The 21,406-nt window shown below is 44.5% G+C and overlaps 1 protein-coding gene across 4 annotated transcripts; it reads right to left on the bottom strand.

Moving 5' to 3' along the window:
- Positions 1 to 4,005: 4,005 nt before the first annotated feature.
- Positions 4,006 to 18,236, bottom strand: LOC118085740 (cyclic nucleotide-gated channel cone photoreceptor subunit alpha). 4 transcript variants are annotated; one of them, XM_088667672.1, is made up of 6 exons: positions 17,985 to 18,236; positions 15,603 to 15,773; positions 10,272 to 10,394; positions 7,959 to 8,066; positions 6,850 to 6,956; positions 4,006 to 5,878 (listed from the first exon to the last, which is right to left on the bottom strand). In XM_088667672.1, exons 1-6 carry the CDS (start codon positions 18,047 to 18,049, stop codon positions 4,476 to 4,478), a joined length of 1,977 nt encoding a protein of 658 aa, XP_088523798.1. In that variant the 5' UTR covers positions 18,050 to 18,236; the 3' UTR covers positions 4,006 to 4,475. The 4 variants fall into 4 exon arrangements, with proteins under 4 accessions (XP_088523798.1, XP_060129434.2, XP_088523799.1 ...); XM_060273451.2 differs by lacking the exon at positions 10,272 to 10,394; XM_088667673.1 differs by lacking the exon at positions 17,985 to 18,236 and having other exon boundaries at positions 10,272 to 10,456; positions 15,603 to 15,728.
- Between the last annotated feature and the right edge of the window lie 3,170 nt (positions 18,237 to 21,406).

Raw genomic sequence — 21,406 nt, 5'->3', positions numbered from 1 at the left:
TGGTTTCTTTGAGCAATGCAGGTGCTTTGTGAGAAGGGGGAAGCTGCTCAGAGACCCACACAGCAGCAGAGAGGAGCCACATTCCTGATTGAACCGTAGTTAAGCAAGTTAGCCTGAGCATGAGTTGCACACGGATGCGCACACAGCTCATGCACTCCCACTTTGTTCCTCCTCTAAGTTGTGTGGTGAAACAAACTACAGAGCAGCTGACTTGGCGCCCATTACATCCAAACCAGTGCTGATGGTTTGCTTCTCTCAAACAATCCATGATCGGAAAGCCAAGGGTGAAACCTTGGCTCCAGATCATGGTTTGTTTGGAGAGAAACAAAAATACGAGCCCAGGTTTGGATGTAATACGAAGCCAAGTGGCTTGTTTTTCCCATACAACTAAGAAATGGGTGAAATGAGGAGGGTGACACAGCTAACACATCAGCCAGTTTGCTTAAATGTGGTGCGAGTCCAGTGTTATGCCAAAACGCAGCCCACTTAAAAGAACGGATAGATTTTATCTATAAATTTACATGGGAAAAGCTCCACAAAATCAGCAAGGAGACTACGATTCAAAGTAAGGCTATAAATACAAGAGCATGGGGTTCCCCCCCCCAAAAAAAGTACTATGGTGTGCCAACTAGCAGCATCACTAACTAGAAGGAAAGGGATAGATCTACAAGGAAGAGATTTTCCACAAAAGCATAGCAGCTGAAAGAGGGTTTAAAAAGAGGGGGTGGGGTGGGAGGACAATTGGTCTACAGTTGTGAGGAGCATGTTTTGCAGCAGTGGGGAGGGACTAGGCAAGGCACAGGTCATCTACGTACTTACTCTTCATTTGTGTTGTTGGAGTAGTTGATGTTAAATCTGGCCAGAGCCCATTGACTACCGTGAGTTGAAATTAACAAGCAAATACATGGATGAATAAAAGAGCAATGCAGAAAGGAAAGCAGCATTTAATACACTGGTCATCACTGTGTGCATCTATCCTTACCTCCACCATTCATTGCACTGTTAGGCCTTCCCAGATTCTGACAAGATTAAGGAGGTCAACTTTGACCGCAGCACTAAGCTCCTTTGCGTAACTATCCAGGGCACCGGGCACCCATGTTCACGTGCAGCTCACACACGTTTGTGGCCATGCCTGGTGCCTGAAGCACTTTAGCCTGGTCTCAGGCGCCCTAATGCTCGACGGTGGAGGATCCGGCTATTTATAGCATCCATTTGGCTGCGACTCTTTAAGTGTTCCTCAAGCCGTTCCAGTCATCCTCGCAGGAGCAGTGCCAAGACTGGCTTGGCAGAAAGCAGACATATTTACTGCTGCTGCAAACACCGCGGCAGAGCAGAGACATGGCTGGAACGCTGCAAATCTGGAACTTCGAAAGGAAGGGGAATGTTATCTATTGGAGAGTCCAAGTTCAACGCTTATCGTTTGTGGGAGAGAGGGACATCGCGGTAGCATCAGTAGTGCACGCTTTTGATTCCGTGCCTGCGATAGGTGAAGACTCACAATTCTAGACTGAAATGAACATATGAAGCCTGCAGTTAAGGAGCGCCCAGATTGGTCTCTGAAACCTTGTAATCCACAGCGGATAGTGCTAGATATACAGAACACAGATTACTGGGGTATCACACCTTGGTTGGCAGAGCATGAGACTCTTAATCTCAGGGTCGTGAGTTCGAGCCCCACGCTGGGCAAAAGATTCCTGCATTGCAGGGGGCTGGACTGGACGGCCCCCTTGGTCCCTTCCAACTCTACAATTCTAAGATCCTATGCCCTCTTTTAATCATCCAGGGGCTACTACTTAAAATGGTTGAATATCGTCAACACAGAGAGCAAACGTTTAGAAATATCTCCTTGACTGAATAAGGTGTAGACATTCTACAAGCTCAGGGACCTGACAAACAGTCCTGAGCACATTCTGTGATATCTACTGCACCAGGAATGTGACCTTCCAGATGCTGTTGGACTGCAACTCCCATCATTCCTCACAATGGACCATACTAGCTGGGGCTGATGGGAGATGGAAGCCAATAGCATTGTGGGGAGGGGGGGTCACAGACTCTGCATTCCTGTGCCACACAATTCAGCATTCTAAGGACTCGCTTCTGATTGGGTAGTCCAAGTGGCGAGGAACAGTTGAAAACCTAAATAAACAATATTTGGGGAAAGCTGAGATACCACAGAGGCCCGGGCAAGGTTCCAATGTCAATGGACAAGGCTGCCGGAGAATGGTAGTTGCATGGGTTGGTAGGGCACATTATATGCACCCAGAAAGTCTCAGGTTCAATTCCTGTCATCTCCTGCTAGGGTTGGGAAACTCTGAAGAGCTGCTGCCAGTCAGTGCAGACAATACCGAACAAGATGAACCAATGGCCTGACTTGGGACAACACAGCTTCCTGTGCTGTGTCCTGTCCTCATTTTCCCCAGCAGCTTCCATTCTCTGCTCCCTCAATTCTACCAATGGTCAGATCCCAGCCTCTATGCCCCTCTTTTCTCACTTTCCACTCATTGTTTCCTGCCCAACAGTGTGAGCTTTTTTGGGGGGGAAAGGGGGGGGAGAAAAGAAAAGAATCTTGGATGTATGGACATTTTTGCAGAAGAGGCAAAATTTATTTATCTCTGCAAATTTATTTCATCTGCGTTGTTATTCTCACTGCAGAAGTTTGGTTTCATTTGGCATCAAACAGGACTGGGGGAACTTGGTGAACTGCAAGCCCAATCAGTCCCAGACAGCAGGGTCAAAGGGCAGGGATTATGGGAGTTGCAGCCAGCAGCACCTGCATGGTCACAGGTTCCTCAGCCCTGGTGTAAAATATGGAAGGTTGAGTAAACAGCTCTGTTTGCCATGCATTGCAGACCATCCATATTTCAAAATGGGCAAGCAAGTTCAGTCTGGAAGCCTAGGGCGGGAGTCATAGAAAGGATCCAGCCATAAATCTACATGATCAGGAGTATGACTGAATGGGTTCATTCACCGAAAACTATTGATATAGACTTGTAGCCCTTCTACATGACAGGTGCAAGTCACATCACATTAAAGCTAATGGCAAGACTTCCAATTTATTTTCGGGATTGTCTACAGCAGGGCCAAGGAAGCTCTGGTCCTCCAGAGGATGCTGGACTCTTATGTTGGAGGAGGTCCAGGGGTGGTCCAGTGCCGGATTCTGCTTCGGACTGAGCAGACATGCTTTTACACACCAGTTTCACTGTAAATAGATTGCACCAATAAAGACTGTTTAAAGACAAGCATGCGGAGCGTCGTTACTCTAGAGTAGTCGCAAGAATCCCCTGACAGGAGTTGTAGGCCAAAACAGCTGGAGGGCTGCCTGGCATAAAAGCTATTTAAAAAAACCCTGCATTTTGTTAAAAACCCAAAGTGAATAGTAAATTTAGGGGCAATGAACAGAGAAAGAGTGCCAGGAACATGGGATGAGCATCAGAATAATGCAGCATGGTTCTTCTCATTTCTATACATTCCCAGAAAGTGGTGGTCATTGGTGGTGCAGTCTTGTCCCCTTTTCCCAGGCTTCAAGGCTATCTATCTGCCTTATTATTCAAAGGGTCACTTTGTGCAATTAAATTTTCATTCACTGCCTTTTTAAACCAAACAAAAAACAGCCACAGGGGGAGAAGGGGGATTATGGATTCATGACATTACAGGCACCAGCCAATCAGCACTGTGCACAACCAGTTTCTACTGCAAAATTGAGAAACTGGTTTCTTTTTCAGCTCAGTTCTGGAATGAATATTATACATCTGAACAAAATTCCGGAAGGCATTTCCACAGCAACCCAACTTACTGCTCCAATTGTGCCTATCTGTAATTCTCCGAGGGAGAGAAATTAGAACTCTGTCAGGCCCTTCTAACAACCAAATAATATTGTAAGTAGAACTATATGGAGATTTGTGACAAATAAGTATACAAGTAGCTCATTCACACATGCCACATTCAGCAAGTACTATATAGATGGTTCTATATGGTGTCTAGTGTCTTCAAAATGAGTAGAATAAATTCATGTGAAAGTGGATAAATTATATTCACCGGGAGGCTGCCATGATTTCAAAGCAGAAATGGTGCAAGTAGCGTTCTTATTTATATGTATGCATCTGTTTGATCAGTCCACTAACTTATTAGTTTACAGAAGACCTCCTTGGCGCCAAATACATAGTGAAAGGTGTCAATCACAAATGCTGTCAGACCTGCACACACTCTACCGTCAAGGAGGTCTGATCATGACTCATAAGAAACCCGTAACCAATACAAAATGAACAACGACGAAAAGGAAGTGAAGAACTGTTTCTAAAAAAAATATCATAAAACGTAAGAATTTCCTATTTACATGACAATTGCTTCAGTTAAAAATGCTACAAATGCCATTGATTTGGGTCCATATAAAAATAGCCTTGTTTACATATTTTCATGTGCATATCTTTGCTCTGATGCAATATTCTGAGCTGAATGAAGATGATCAAAGTGCCCACTTAATTCTTTTTCTCTTCCTCTGGTTTTTCACCCTCGTCGCCTGACAGTGTACCACTTCCATATTTCTTCACCTTTGTCTCCACTTTTACAAGTCTCTGCTTGACTTTGGCTTGAGACGCAGTGTACTCTCCGTGGAGTCTAGCGAACCTGGTCTGGAGAATGTCCAGGGCAGCTTCCAGCTTTTCTATTTTCTCCTCCAGGTCTTTGGGATCTGCTCCCGCTTTAGCTGCTTCCTCATCAATCAAATTGTCTTTCATCAAAATCTGCCGTCCTTTTTCTTCTAGCGCCTTTTTGGCGTCAGGGTACTCAGTGAGAGCTTCCATGAGGTCATCTTTAGATAAGCAGAACAGGTCAGAGTAGCCTATGCTCCTGATATTGGCTGTCCTCCTGTTGCCAGATTTGCTGCCTTTGATATTTAAGATGCTGATTTCTCCAAAGTAGCTGCCATCACTTAGGACCACAAACTGGGTCACACCATCATCAGCCACGACAGCCAGCTTCCCTTCTTTAATGATATACATATCCCTTCCGATGTCCCCTTTCTTGCAGATATAATCTCCAGGACTGAAGACCGTGGGTCTTAGCTTCAACACCAGCTCAATAAGGAGTCCAGCTTCACAGTCTTGGAAGATGCGTACCTTCCTTAGCGTGTCTAAGTGGACATTGATGGCAATTTCAGCCTTCAGTTTATCAGGGAGGTACTTGAGAACTTCTTTCTCTTCCACCGTTTTCTTGTTGGTCCACAGGTAATCAAACCATTTAATAACCCTGTTTTCCAAGTCTTTGGTGACTTTTCGGAACTGCAAGTACTGTTTGATAGAATCAACCTTTGCCTGGAACTCTGCCCTAGAGGCATTCATGTTGGAGATCATAGAGCCTACGTTACCGACAATGGTAGCAAAGATGAGCACACCAACCAGGAAGTCCATGACCACAAACAGATACTCTACATCTTTCACAGGAGGTGGAGTCTCGCCAATGGTTGTCAATGTCAACGTTGACCAATATAAACTGTAAATGTATTTCCTGGACAGACGTCCATGTTCTGGATGGGATATATTGGGATAGACCCAGGTGTCTGTTCCAAATCCAATCTGCTTGGAAATAGCAAAAAATATGCATGCATTCCAGTGGATAATGATAAGAATGTACAAGACAAGGTTCCCAATTCGGAACATGTTTGGGTAGTTTGTTCTCGTTTCTGTACGGTCAAAAAACTCAAATAGCCTAGCAATTCTCAGCAGCCGATTAAAGCGCAGCTCAGGATAGTTAATCCCAAATTTTAAATAGCCCAGGTCTGTTGGGACAAGAGAGAGCAAGTCCAGCTTGAACTGTCTAGTGGATTGATAATTCAGTCTTAATTTTTTTTCATCGCGAACTAGTAGTCCTTGTTCCAGGAAACCTGAAAAAGCAAAAGAACAGAGAAGGCAAGAGATTGCTTAAGCAGAACTGTCTACCCCGGAAAGCTGCTCATGGGTTTTCAAATATATTTATTTTCAATATGTTAACTTTTTTGTGACCATCTATAGCAAAATATTGTATTGCCATCAATATTTATAGAAATAAATAAAATACAGTCGTGCCTCGGCTCCTGAATGCCTTGTGAGTCGAACGTTCCAGCTCCCAAACAATCGGAAACTGAAAATGAATGTTCCAGTTTTGAACGTTCTTTTGAAAGTCGAAGTCCAACGGGGCTTCCGCAGCTTCCGATTGGCTGCAGGAGCTTCCTGCAGCCAATCAGAAGCCAGGCTTTTGGAAGTCTAATGTTTTGGAAGTCGAACAGACTTCTGGAATGGATTCTATTCAACTTCCGAGGTACGGCTGTATACCAGGCATTGCCACACTCATTTCATTTATTAAATTTCTATTCTGCTCTTCTTCCCCAAAGAGCCCAGGGTGGTAAACACGAAAATGGTAAAACATGACATTACTCATCTTATATAGTTCTCATCTTAACATCAGTGGGCAGAATCCAACATCGCATGAGCAGATTTCTGCTCACCCAACAGAACTTCACCTTTCTCTCCTACCCCCTGCCTTCCTTTGCACCCCCAAAATCTGAAGGGTCCCTCAGTCATACAGAGCAGGTTTTGAGAGTGCACGGGGGCGGACGGCGGACTGCAGGATAGTCAAGTCCTTTCTGCTCACACATAGGCTTTATTTTGGCAGTAAAAGCAAAGCAAGGGTTCTTGATTTGCCCAAGATGACAAAAATAAACAACAAGTATATCTGGGAACACAACTGAGGCAAAGCCAACCTGAATCCCACCCCCCTAATTTAACTGAGTCCAGATTCACAAAGACAGACAAAGGCACAGAATCTGCTACCATTCATGATGTGATTCCATAGTTTGAAACTGCTCAAACAACTCACCTGTTCTGAACCTGACTAATGTGTCCAGGATGTAGATGACATCAGAGGAATAGTCCAAGATCAGCCAAAGTGTAATATTTTCCAGTTGAAGCTCATCGAAACAGGCTCTAAACAAACAGAAAAGAATGGAAGATTTGCTTAGAGCTAACAACCGGTTCAAGGCAGGTTGCACTGGGGGAGAGCAAACCACACGTTCAACTTTATGTTAAAACATCGCCTGCTTTCATCTCCCATATAAACCTCTGAGGTTGTAATTCTCCCTGTGCTTATCTTCCTGATACTGGTAAAGAGAGTAGAGAGCAGAAATCAATTTAGTGGAACTACACTGAGCAAATAATCCAAGAACAACTGTGCAAAGGGCACAGCCTATCAAAATTCATGATCTGCGAACTGCAGGTCTACTCTGCCCACCAGATGGCGGTAACAGGTTGTTACAAGTGGCAAGAGATTTCTGCAAACGAGATGAGTGGGGAGGGCAGTAGTTCCTGCTTCAGAAAGAGCTATGTATAGATGAAAGTATAGAACTGTAGGGCTAATATAAACCACTTGAATAGACTTGCTGATAGACAGGCAGACAGCTGGATCTAATGAGCAAGAGATAGCTAAGGCTGGCATTCCAGATTTCAGAGCAAGTTGAAAGTGAATGGCACCCGAAAAATATTAATAAAACATGAATATATGTAAAATTAGCCTGAAAGGTTATATTGAGCAAAACAAGGTTGTAGCATCTTGCATTAAATTGAGAGGAAAAGAGGCAGAAATGAGCTACAGTGACATTCAAAGCAAGCTAGGTAGGCATATGATTTCATATACGGTATACTGTAGTCAGCAGATTTGAAAACTGCTACCATTTTGATCTGCACAACTGTCTCAGAAGAAAGAATGCCAATAAATAAATAAATGAGCACTTTAAAAATGAATTTTTTGGGGGGGGGGGGAACCAAACACCAGGACAAGAGTTGGAAAAGGAAAAATCAACCAATGTTGCACTCCGGTACAAATATTTGCTGTGGGGTTTTTTTTTAGAAGATCTAACGTGTGCAGTAGTAAAGACAAAGGACCAAAACAGGCAAAGACAACAGAAGTACCCACCAATGAATAATCCTCACCTACACACTATCAAACACCAGTTATAGAATACGGGTGTTGCAATGATTGTCAACCACCTATAGTACAGATCGCTTGAAGGGTCCATCACAAAGACATCTTTCTTCTTCCTGAAAAGAAGGGGAAAGGGGGGGTGTTATTGTTTTGTTGTTTTTGTTTTAATGCTTTACTTGTTGTTGTTGTTCTAACTTGTATTTTATCTGCGAACCGCCCTGAGATGGCAATAAGAATATGCAGGTGTGAGCACATGAAATTCCATTGATCACAGGCGCTTCTCGTGTCCCAGAGAGACCCTGCTTCCAGTACGCTGAAGGCTGCAATTAGTAAAGGAATACATTATAGCCAGCATTGGCCCATCTGGCATGGCCCAACGTGGCACCCACATATACATTCATAAATTGGAATCAGCAAGTTTATCTTAGGGTCACCAAAAAGTTGAGTATTTTTCAGGGTAATCGCCCAATAGCTCCGCCACTGAGCCTGAGTCGCCCATGCCAGATCCCAGGCCACCCCCGCCAGAACCTGACCCAGACCTAGACCCAAAACCGCCCATGCACAATTTATTATTATTTTTATTTTAACCCAAAATCCAGGACATTTGCTTTAAAATGTAAAATTTCTCCCTGGGTGGTCATGTAGGACCCCCAAAAGAGGACATGTCTGGGAATTCTCAGATGTATAACTGATCCTACCATCAGTCAGTGCTTGTCATCAGCTAAAATGGTCTCATCCTGTGCTTAAATTGAGGATGCTTCATTCACAGCAACTTGAGGCTTGAACTGAACAGGGTATTGAACAGATGGTCCATACAGGTGTGAAAGACTTTGCTCACCAAACTATCAGCATTACATTTACAACCTTGCCAGTAAATGCAGAACAGGGCAGAAGCTAGACATCTCTTTTTTTTAACCAGCTTTCACTACCTGCACAATCACTACTACTATAGTACAGCAGCAGGTATTGTGACTACAAGTTTACAGCACGCAAAGTACACAGTTACCACCATTGTTGCTTTGTTTTTTCACATCAGTAGCATAGTTGAGATGCAATCTTTGCAACACACTTCTTGGAATCAATTATCTGCTTTGCCTTTTGAGCATTCTATTTCTTTCGAAGCTTCCTTGACATGGTGTTGCAAGGAAGTTGATCCTCATTGGTGGGCACAAAGCTTAGGTAGTGACCCAAAGGGCGAATCCCATGGCCATGTCTGAGTAAACCTGCGTAGGATTGAACTGCAAGGCTGCCATGCTAGGCACGCTTCCTTCCAAGGAAGTCTTGCTGAAGACAGTGGGATTCATTTATCTCCAAGAATGCATGCACAGCCTTGCGCTTTGTAGAAGTGCAAATAGGCTATATCAATGTTGCCCCATCTGTTCACGCCAGCAGTACACATGACCTTAGTATTTGAAGCCTCAGCTATCATCCTGATTTTTTCCCACACTGGCACATCAGTGGCATGGTGTGCCAAATCCTCCGGCCACTGTGGCCAGTTGTGTGCAAGAAATTCAAAGGGTGGGGTTAGCAGGAGCTTCCTTCCTGTAGCACAGCCTTTGCCAACCTGGTACCCTCCCGGCTGGGGAGGATGGGAGTTGTAGTCCAATTCATTTGGAGTGCAGCAGCCTACCAAAGACTGCTGCAATACATTCCTCTCTCACCCTCACAGCTCGTTTTGCTGCCCTAACTGGCCAATGTGCCGAGGAACCAGAAAGTAGGGAGAGGAGGGAAAGTGGGGTCAACGCTTCCTAAAACTGCTCTAAGGGGACAACCAGAAAACACAGGCTGTGCCAAGCCTGACTTGCATATCCTTTATATGTTTACACTCCGGAGGCCACCTTTTTTTAAAAAATACATCTTACAGCGGTGCTGCTATTTTCTGTTTTAAAAGGTCTGTGGCCAGCTGGACAGGGCGAGTCACAGGAGTTGTGCACTAACACTCAGAGCTGCAAGCCTTTATACAGGAAAGCAACATGGTGAGGAAAATGCACAGGGGACCTGCTGTCACCTGTAAAAGGAGCTCTCGGCACCAAATGATAGCTGCGATGTTTCTGCATAGGCGCCAGAGTTATCCCATGTTTGCGCAAAGTTCTGGGAGAGGTGGCCCTAATTCTCTGTAAGTTGCGGAAGGTTCCCTGAGTGGCTGCAGCATTCTAGAATGCGCCGTTTGAATATTCCAGAGCCAAAGCTGATTGTAGGTTTCGACACGACAATCACTCAAGAGCTAAACGACTCAGGAGCAGTTAGTTGATTATACCATTCAATTCTGTACAGAGCAGGAAGTTTGCTGTAAAGATACAGTCCTCCTAATTTATACTTACTCTTCTTCCTTCTTTTTATCATCTTTTTTGTCATCCTTTTTCTCCTCTTTCTTTTCCTCCTTTTTCTCCTCTTTCTTTTCCTCCTTTTTCTCCTCCTTATCATCTTTCTTTTCTTCCTTCTTTCTGCATAACACAGTGTGCAACGAACTTAGCAAAACGTGGTTGGCTCATCAGCAGCTGGAGAGCTAGCAAGCAGGGAGCAGGTTCAGGAAGACTAGAGGAGGCCAGTCTAAAGTTTACCCAAATGGCTACTTGCATTGTTTATTACAAAATATTGCGCACATCACAATAGTTGGTGAATATCAGGAACGCAACACCACACACACACACACACACACACACACACACACACACACAAAATGTGGCTGATTTTGAAAGAGCTTAGTACACACTTTATACATTTGCCAGCAATAAATCTTTCACACAACAGCCCAGAATTTATCTATTTGGCCTGGTGTGCTAAGGAATCATTCTGACACCTATCTTTGGGGTGGGGTGGGGAAATAAAGTCTGATGAAGTATAAGAAATCTCTATAGAGAGTTTGTGTCAAGTTGTCCCTCTGCACCATTACCTAGATCAGGCATCCCCAAACTTTGGCCCTCCAGATGTTTTGGACTACAATTCCCATCTTCCCAGACCACTGGTCCTGTAAGTTAGGGATCATGGGAGTTGTAGGTCAAAACATCTGGAGGGCCGCAGTTTGGGGATGCCTGACCTAGATAGTATGTGCTGCTGTTTCTTTCTTCAGAGCAGCTGTAAGACTCCTATCATTAAACCAAGAATGTCTGCCCAGCTGGAATGAATAGCGCCTGAAGATTGTTCCCTGCCCAATCTACTTCTCTGACAATTATAAAGCCATACGTGGGTTATTTAACTTGCGGTCAAACCACATGTTTCATGTTTCGCTAGATAGGCGCATGATAGGAGTTGAAGCTCACAGAGTCTTCCTGTAAGTTTGCTAGAGAAGACTCTGTGAGAGACCCGCCTGCTGTGCCCTGACAGGGGGAAGATGTAGCGATATATTCTCCTCCCTGCCTGGGCACATTCTCTTCCTCTCTTCTGTGACATCTGCTAAATCCAAGCTCCATGCTCAGACTCCTTTTTAAGCTGGACTTTGTAACCGATATACCATCTGTGATTCTGCAACACGTATTCTGAGTGAGTAAACATTACTTTTACCTTTTACAAGACTATTTTGTATGTGATTGAGGAGAAATACCAGGAAAATCCAGTCTGCCTTAAAGCATTCTGGATTACTCAAACTAAAAGACATGATATTGATAGGGTTGCCAGACTCAATAGAGGACAGGACTTCTGTGCCTTTAATTGCCCTGCTCTCTTTTAAAGAGAAACCAGCTCTCTTTTAAAGAGAAACCAGCAGACCCTTTGTTTAATTTCCAAGCAAAGGGTCTGCTGGTTTCTCTTTAAGGTTTCCAGACTCAAAAGAGAGCAGGGCAATTAAAGGCACAGAAGTCCTGTCCTCTATTGAGTCTGGCAACCCTAGACATTAAACATGAGAGAGATGGTAAAAGAGAGACTTAGGCCTGGCACGAACATCACAATAAGCCGCAGTTTGTTTTAAACCAGGCTTACCCATGGAAGTACCTTCCCACTGCCAGATGGGTTCATTGTCTGCCCCATGCAGCTCAACCAAGACACAGGATTGCTTGTCATCTTGTCCAAACCAAGGCTATTGTTTGTTTCAAACAATGCTTGAGCGGTAAGCCATAAATAAACTATGGTTTGTCCTCGATGTGTTTCTGGCTTGTCTCTTGCGCTTTGTTTGAAACAAACTGTGGTCTGGGTTCAGATAACATGACAAACAGTACTATGGTTTCTTTGAGCAATGCAGGTGCTTTGTGAGAAGGGGGAAGCTGCTCAGAGACCCACACAGCAGCAGAGAGGAGCCACATTCCTGATTGAACCGTAGTTAAGCAAGTTAGCCTGAGCATGAGTTGCACACGGATGCGCACACAGCTCATGCACTCCCACTTTGTTCCTCCTCTAAGTTGTGTGGTGAAACAAACTACAGAGCAGCTGACTTGGCGCCCATTACATCCAAACCAGTGCTGATGGTTTGCTTCTCTCAAACAATCCATGATCGGAAAGCCAAGGGTGAAACCTTGGCTCCAGATCATGGTTTGTTTGGAGAGAAACAAAAATACGAGCCCAGGTTTGGATGTAATACGAAGCCAAGTGGCTTGTTTTTCCCATACAACTAAGAAATGGGTGAAATGAGGAGGGTGACACAGCTAACACATCAGCCAGTTTGCTTAAATGTGGTGCGAGTCCAGTGTTATGCCAAAACGCAGCCCACTTAAAAGAACGGATAGATTTTATCTATAAATTTACATGGGAAAAGCTCCACAAAATCAGCAAGGAGACTACGATTCAAAGTAAGGCTATAAATACAAGAGCATGGGGTTCCCCCCCCAAAAAAAAGTACTATGGTGTGCCAACTAGCAGCATCACTAACTAGAAGGAAAGGGATAGATCTACAAGGAAGAGATTTTCCACAAAAGCATAGCAGCTGAAAGAGGGTTTAAAAAGAGGGGGTGGGGTGGGAGGACAATTGGTCTACAGTTGTGAGGAGCATGTTTTGCAGCAGTGGGGAGGGACTAGGCAAGGCACAGGTCATCTACGTACTTACTCTTCATTTGTGTTGTTGGAGTAGTTGATGTTAAATCTGGCCAGAGCCCATTGACTACCGTGAGTTGAAATTAACAAGCAAATACATGGATGAATAAAAGAGCAATGCAGAAAGGAAAGCAGCATTTAATACACTGGTCATCACTGTGTGCATCTATCCTTACCTCCACCATTCATTGCACTGTTAGGCCTTCCCAGATTCTGACAAGATTAAGGAGGTCAACTTTGACCGCAGCACTAAGCTCCTTTGCGTAACTATCCAGGGCACCGGGCACCCATGTTCACGTGCAGCTCACACACGTTTGTGGCCATGCCTGGTGCCTGAAGCACTTTAGCCTGGTCTCAGGCGCCCTAATGCTCGACGGTGGAGGATCCGGCTATTTATAGCATCCATTTGGCTGCGACTCTTTAAGTGTTCCTCAAGCCGTTCCAGTCATCCTCGCAGGAGCAGTGCCAAGACTGGCTTGGCAGAAAGCAGACATATTTACTGCTGCTGCAAACACCGCGGCAGAGCAGAGACATGGCTGGAACGCTGCAAATCTGGAACTTCGAAAGGAAGGGGAATGTTATCTATTGGAGAGTCCAAGTTCAACGCTTATCGTTTGTGGGAGAGAGGGACATCGCGGTAGCATCAGTAGTGCACGCTTTTGATTCCGTGCCTGCGATAGGTGAAGACTCACAATTCTAGACTGAAATGAACATATGAAGCCTGCAGTTAAGGAGCGCCCAGATTGGTCTCTGAAACCTTGTAATCCACAGCGGATAGTGCTAGATATACAGAACACAGATTACTGGGGTATCACACCTTGGTTGGCAGAGCATGAGACTCTTAATCTCAGGGTCGTGAGTTCGAGCCCCACGCTGGGCAAAAGATTCCTGCATTGCAGGGGGCTGGACTGGACGGCCCCCTTGGTCCCTTCCAACTCTACAATTCTAAGATCCTATGCCCTCTTTTAATCATCCAGGGGCTACTACTTAAAATGGTTGAATATCGTCAACACAGAGAGCAAACGTTTAGAAATATCTCCTTGACTGAATAAGGTGTAGACATTCTACAAGCTCAGGGACCTGACAAACAGTCCTGAGCACATTCTGTGATATCTACTGCACCAGGAATGTGACCTTCCAGATGCTGTTGGACTGCAACTCCCATCATTCCTCACAATGGACCATACTAGCTGGGGCTGATGGGAGATGGAAGCCAATAGCATTGTGGGGAGGGGGGGTCACAGACTCTGCATTCCTGTGCCACACAATTCAGCATTCTAAGGACTCGCTTCTGATTGGGTAGTCCAAGTGGCGAGGAACAGTTGAAAACCTAAATAAACAATATTTGGGGAAAGCTGAGATACCACAGAGGCCCGGGCAAGGTTCCAATGTCAATGGACAAGGCTGCCGGAGAATGGTAGTTGCATGGGTTGGTAGGGCACATTATATGCACCCAGAAAGTCTCAGGTTCAATTCCTGTCATCTCCTGCTAGGGTTGGGAAACTCTGAAGAGCTGCTGCCAGTCAGTGCAGACAATACCGAACAAGATGAACCAATGGCCTGACTTGGGACAACACAGCTTCCTGTGCTGTGTCCTGTCCTCATTTTCCCCAGCAGCTTCCATTCTCTGCTCCCTCAATTCTACCAATGGTCAGATCCCAGCCTCTATGCCCCTCTTTTCTCACTTTCCACTCATTGTTTCCTGCCCAACAGTGTGAGCTTTTTTGGGGGGGAAAGGGGGGGGAGAAAAGAAAAGAATCTTGGATGTATGGACATTTTTGCAGAAGAGGCAAAATTTATTTATCTCTGCAAATTTATTTCATCTGCGTTGTTATTCTCACTGCAGAAGTTTGGTTTCATTTGGCATCAAACAGGACTGGGGGAACTTGGTGAACTGCAAGCCCAATCAGTCCCAGACAGCAGGGTCAAAGGGCAGGGATTATGGGAGTTGCAGCCAGCAGCACCTGCATGGTCACAGGTTCCTCAGCCCTGGTGTAAAATATGGAAGGTTGAGTAAACAGCTCTGTTTGCCATGCATTGCAGACCATCCATATTTCAAAATGGGCAAGCAAGTTCAGTCTGGAAGCCTAGGGCGGGAGTCATAGAAAGGATCCAGCCATAAATCTACATGATCAGGAGTATGACTGAATGGGTTCATTCACCGAAAACTATTGATATAGACTTGTAGCCCTTCTACATGACAGGTGCAAGTCACATCACATTAAAGCTAATGGCAAGACTTCCAATTTATTTTCGGGATTGTCTACAGCAGGGCCAAGGAAGCTCTGGTCCTCCAGAGGATGCTGGACTCCAACTCCCATCAGCCCCAGCCAGCATGGCCAGTGGTCAGGGATGATGGGAGTTGAAACCTAAAAACTTTTGGAGGGCCAAGGTTTCCCCATACAATATTCAGTACCTATCAGTACTGCACTAAGCAATGCTTTTTTTTTCTTGAAATCAGAGCATCGTACCTCCTTCACAAAGCCCAGGAAGCTTCTGCCCTACTTAGGGAAGGAGGCATGATGTTCTGGTAGGATCCCAGAATCTTCCCTTGCATGGTGAGTACCAACACCCTTTTTCCTAGGAGAATAGCACTTGCACTAAGTATCCCTCTGCCACAGGCAGCATCATTCTTCCTCTGTAAACACAACATTCCAAGCAAATATCTTCCCACAGAAGCTGTATCCTCTTACTTTTTCAAGCCATCTGCCTCATCGTAGTTCAGCTGGGTGTTGCTGTCTCTACTGGGAATGTCTTTGAGCTCTGGCCCTCGGATCCGCTCAAGAAAGGAATCTGGCCTTTGGTCTTCATGATGTAAGTTCCTCCTGGCCCAGGATCGCAATGATAAGATGAACCATGATAACCTGAAAGGATGGAGGGAACAGTTAGGCAGTACGAACCAACCAGGGGAAAGTGAACAACTGTATACTTCAGAAGGTTTCCTAAGGGTAGCATTCCCTTGTAATTGTGTCATTGAAGGTCTGTTTGAAACTTTCACAAACTAAACACATGGTGCATGCAGAACCCATTTTTTTATTATTACTATTATTATTATTTAATACCCCTCTCATCTGGCTGGGTTTCCCAAGCCACTCTGGGAAGCTTGCAGCATATATTAAAACATAGTAAAACATCAAACATTAAAAGCTTCCCAAAACAGGGAAGGCCCTCTGCCTGATTCCCTCTAAGTTCTCTTCTTGCAGTGAAGGAACCAGCAGAAGACCCTCAGAAGAGGACCTCAGTGTCCAGGCTGGACGATGGGAGTAGAGACGCTCCTTCAGGTATACTGGGCCGAGGCCGTTTAGGGCTTTAAAGGTCAGCACCAACACCTGACTCCTTCCATTTTGATGTATTTCCATTTGATGAGGTGGGTGTCTATACACCTCAATATAAAACATCTTTACATTTCAACAACTGAAGTAAATATTACACATATGTGCATAGGGAGATATATGTATAATTTGTCACATCTAATCAGGGCTATTCAAGTTATTATGGCACTGCAGCCAGAAAATCCTACATGATTTCTCCTTTTCCTAGGGAACAAAGATAATAAATAGCATTTGCTACCATTTCATGAAGCAGGGACATGGGTGGCGCTGGTGGGTTAGACCACAGAGCCTAGGGCTTGCCGATCAGAAGGTTAGCAGTTCGAAACCCCGCGACAGGGTGAGCTCCCGTTGCTCGGTCCCAGCTCCTGCCAACCTAGCAGTTCGAAAGCACGTCGAAGTGCAAGTAGATAAATAGGTACCACTCCAGCGGGAAGGTAAACGGCGTTTCCATGTGCTGCTCTGGTTCGCCAGAAGCAGCTTTATCATGCTGGCCACATGACCTGGAAGCTGTACACCGGCTCCCTCGGCCAATAACGAGAGATGAGCGCTGCAACCCCAGAGTCGGTCATGACTGGACCTAATAGTCTGGGGTCCCTTTACCTTTACCTTTACCATTTCATGACACCCCAATGCATCTGCCCAAGGTGGCCTCCCTACTTGGCTAAAAGTAGGGCTGTTCCTGCATGGCCCCATACTGTAAATGTGTGGCTGAACCTTGCGCTATTGAAGTATTCATAGGACGGATTAAGTCCAAAGGAAGCCAATGAAAAGCTTTCACACTCTGTGTTCTCCCCACTACTGTTGCAGAGACAAAGCTATTTTTGCTAACATGGGTTTCTCCAACAACAATAACAGAACACTCTCCTTCACATAACCTAAAACCGCTTACATGATAAGTAACAATTCTTTGTCAAAGTTGCACAGTGAACATTTTGCTTTTGTCCAAATTATATTCTGGAGAAAGAAACCCCCCGTGGTGATAAAAGGGAACCGCCCCAGCATTTTTGTGCCAATATTTGCAAAGCTGGATGCTTTCCCATACGTCAGACGCACAATCAACAAAACATTGAAGAGAACGTAACATTTTGCAAGGACTTAGCGCTGCTCCACACAACCTCATTTTAGCTGGTGTTGAGACAAGCCCCATGGTGGCATTGAGACCTCTCAGAAGATTGTGGTCCCCCACCACCTCCCATGGAAAAACTGTTGAAGTGGGAGTTATGCCAAATACAAAACATGACCTCTGATAGAAAACCGAAAAAGGTTTCACCAAGATTTCACTCTCAATTTTACATTCTCTCTAGGAACTAAAAAGAACATGCTTCGAATACCACCTTAATCGCCCAATACAGCACGTCCTCAATACTGATCAGGGGTGCCAACTTCAATAAAATATTGGGAGGGGAAGCTAAGCATAGTCAATCATATGACGCAGTGCACACACACCATTTGAATGGCAATGCCCATCAACTTTGGGGTGGCCTGGCACACTCAAACATTTTATGGGGGGGGGACGGGACAAAGACCCATTGGCCCCTAGGAGCTGGCTCCTATGATCCTAATAGTGCAGATAGTGATCAATTTATCTTCCATTTCTTTTATAATAGCTTGATATGAACAAAAATTTGTTCCTTAGGCATTTTCGCTGGCCAGCCCTGCCCTGCCCCTTTGCTTCCAGTGCAAGATCCCATTAACCTCTTGCAAGGTCACTCACTGCCATGCCATCTCCCAAACGTAGCTTACCTAGCCATCGCTCCGCTGCCTGCGAACGAGCTTCTTCGAGATTCAGGCAGGCCGCCCGTCTCCATGGAAATGACTCTGTGCAATTCGGGAGACGTGCCCTCCTCACACAGCGAGCGGGTCCTTGAGAATCAAAGAGTAAAACACGAAAGAAGAACCACATTCAGCCCCCATTTGACGCGCACTTGCTATTCCTCGAGCTCTCCCAATTAGGCGACAACCGTGGAGGAACATGCATTCCTTCCGAAGTCACAAGTGCTATTACTGTCACGGGTGACGTTGTGAAAAACGCAGGACATTAATAATAATCTGCCTCAGTTCCGCATCGCTTGATGTCCACAAGAATTTTGCCAGGCGGAACTTACTGACAGATGCATTGTCTTCGCATGTATTAGATTTTTCTGCCAGACCCATCCTAGATGGTCAAAGCAGAAAACAATAGGTGAGCCGGGGTGGGTGGGTGGGTTGTGGATTGTAGACAGCCAGTCAGAATCAAAGCCCACATGCTAAAACAAAAACAAAAAACCAACAGATACTAAAATCCATTCTGAGACAAAGGTAAAGGAGGAAATCCATTATATGGCTCAGAATGCAAACCTGAAGCCACTTATCTGGGAGTCGGTCCCATTGAATGCAATACTTTTGATCAGCCATGGGTAGGATTGCACTGTTAAGGCTACAGTTCGAGACTTACTTACGGTAGATGGGGTAGAATGCATCCTATGGATTTAAATGGGGCTTATTTCTGGGTAGATCTGCATAGGAGTGCATGACGAGATAAATTAGTGGGCTGGCATTTGTATTTATGATCTGACGTAGCCATTTCTGGGCCCAGGCACAGTGAGGCTGTGGTGGGGTGTGCAGACAGCAAATGAATACAGTGGTAACTCAGGTTAAGTACTTAATTGGTTCTGGAAGTCCGTACTTAACCTGAAGCATACTTAACGCTGAAGTGAACTTTCCCATTGAAAGTAATGGAAAGTGGATTAATCCGTTCCAGACGGGTCCGCGGAGTACTTAAATTGAAAGTACTCAACCTGAAGCGTACTTAACCCAAGGTATGACTGTACCAGGAGACATATTCTCATGACCAAGTGGGCAGTGAGTGGGGGGGGGGTTCAGAGATTTTCTGAGCAGCAGGCAGTGGGCCTCAAGGGCATTATTGTCCCTATAGGCACCATGTTGGCAACCTTTGTAAACTATATTCCTATAACGCTTGGGTTTCAGGTTGTGCTTTATTTGGGAGTCAGGCTATGTTGAAAGATACAGAACCTAGTTTACCTGGAAAATCCATTTTCAAGCTTATCATCAGGGTCATCGTTGATAGTCTTCAGAGACAGCCTGTGGATCGCAGGACAGGAGTGATAGGTATCCACTTTAGCCATTTTGCTTTACATATCAGCCTCCAAACCGTACCTGAAATACACAAAGAATGCATTGTGAATCCTGCATTGCAGAGAAGAGACTTTAAAGTTCTTTTTTTAAAAAAATCAACAGAATAAAAATACCAAAAGGAGACGGGGAACTTATGTAGAGAAATCATAGCATTATTTTTCTGAGAAGTCATTCCTAAAGTTCAAAGGGACTTTGCTCCCTAACATTTAGGACAGCCGTCTCAGCAAACTAGAAGTGACATTAATCATACCATTACATATCCATGCATGTTTCTTTTTATCATTCGCCTAGTTATTGGCTCTTCAATAGGCCTATCGCACAGAACACAGGCAAAGGACCTGGTGTCCTCCAGATGTTGTTGGATTGCTTCTCCTGGTGTTGCTGGACCACGGCCCCAGCCAACAATCAGGGATGGTGGGAGCTATAATGCACATCTGGAATCCACATCTGGGGGTCACCACACTGGCTACCCCGAGAATGTTCAACACAAGTGAATAAAGGTGGCGTCAAGGAGGACAGAAGGTAGATCTCTGAGTGATTCGCAAGGCTTATAACTTCCAACCATTTAATAGTAGCAAGAACAAAAATTTGGGTGGCCAGGTGCAAAAGAAGGTAGGGCTCCTAGACTTTTAATAGTTGTATAGAAGAGGGAATTGCATCCGTTGTTAAAGATGCAAGAGCCCTGGCCACTTTTGCACCTGGCTCCCAAACAAGAAGACTGAGATTAATAAAAACAGGCAGAAGGCAGAGAACCAGGAGTGAATGTCTCAAATGTACAGTGCAGATTTTACCCTATAAGTCCAACACTCTTTAGTCCAATTTGAACCAATGGGACTTGTGTCACATGAAGAATTTGTCCCATTTATTTCTACGGGACCGAAGCAAGAGCCTTCGACCTGCACAAATTAATGTGTTTTATTTATTTAAAATGTTATGTTCCACATCCCTGAAGAAAATAAATAATGACTTAGAAGAACACAAAATGCAATTCTAAACCAGCAATGTAATATTAACGTTGCTCAGTAAGAAGAGAGAAACAGCCACAAGAAATGAAAGAAAAAGCAATTTTGTCAACCCAAACCCTGTTGGAAGACCCCTTGGACCTGTAGGAAGCCTGGCTTAGGGCCTCCTGGCCAGGAAGCAATGTTTGCATTTAAAGAGGCCAGCACAAATATCAATTCTTGTGCAAACTTTCCATTCAAGAAGTAAAACATCTGCATTAGTCTTCCATTGCCTTAAATTATTCAGCTTGAATAAGCTGGAGCACTAAATTTTGCTCCGTTGAAGTACTGTGCACAGTTTACAATTGGAAGGTATGCCATTATTATAAACACACGCATTTAGGGCTGCCTCTAAATACAGATGGATCGATCAGTTTCCAGTCTGGATCTGTTTCTCACATATTCAGTCATAAATCAATCCCATCTGGTGTCTCCACATTTAACTGTGATGATAATAATTTAAAAATCCATATGAAAATTTAAATGTTTTATTTCAAAACACCATTTCAATGCATACATTTTATCTCAACGTATGCCTTTCTAAATGTATTTTATCCTAAAATATGCAATGAATAAAATAAAGTTACACATTCTCTTCCTGAGCAGAGAACTGTACTGTAAAGTTCTGCAGAAGTGCGTAATCTGAAGGATAATTACTTTCCAATCTGTGTCTTAGACCAAGAGGTGTGAATTAAATCAGTGTGTTTAAAAATGCCGATCAAATGAAATCCTCTCCCATCTTTAACTGCAGACTAAAGAAAAAGGAAACTATTCAAAGACTCCATGATGGCATCAACAAGTGGTGACTCAGCATATCAAGGCAAATCAGCACATCACCCCCTAATCTCTGCAGATCAATTGCATGAAACACTTCTGTTTTCTGTAAAATCCATTGAATTTGAAGAAAGGCTAGGCACAAGCCCAAGTACCTGTAAGGAAATTAGGTAGCGTCACTGGTCTTGCTGAAAATGAAAGACTTGCTTTCTAAAACCTGCTGCTCACCTTTCAGAAAAGAATGTGCTGTGTCTC

The sequence above is a fragment of the Zootoca vivipara genome, chromosome 4 (genome assembly GCF_965207765.1).
Source record: "Zootoca vivipara chromosome 4, rZooViv2.hap1.1, whole genome shotgun sequence".
NCBI classification, from domain to species: domain Eukaryota; kingdom Metazoa; phylum Chordata; class Lepidosauria; order Squamata; family Lacertidae; genus Zootoca; species Zootoca vivipara.
The sequence above is the reverse complement of the archived record's forward strand: the minus strand, read 5'-3'. Positions and strand labels throughout refer to the sequence as shown.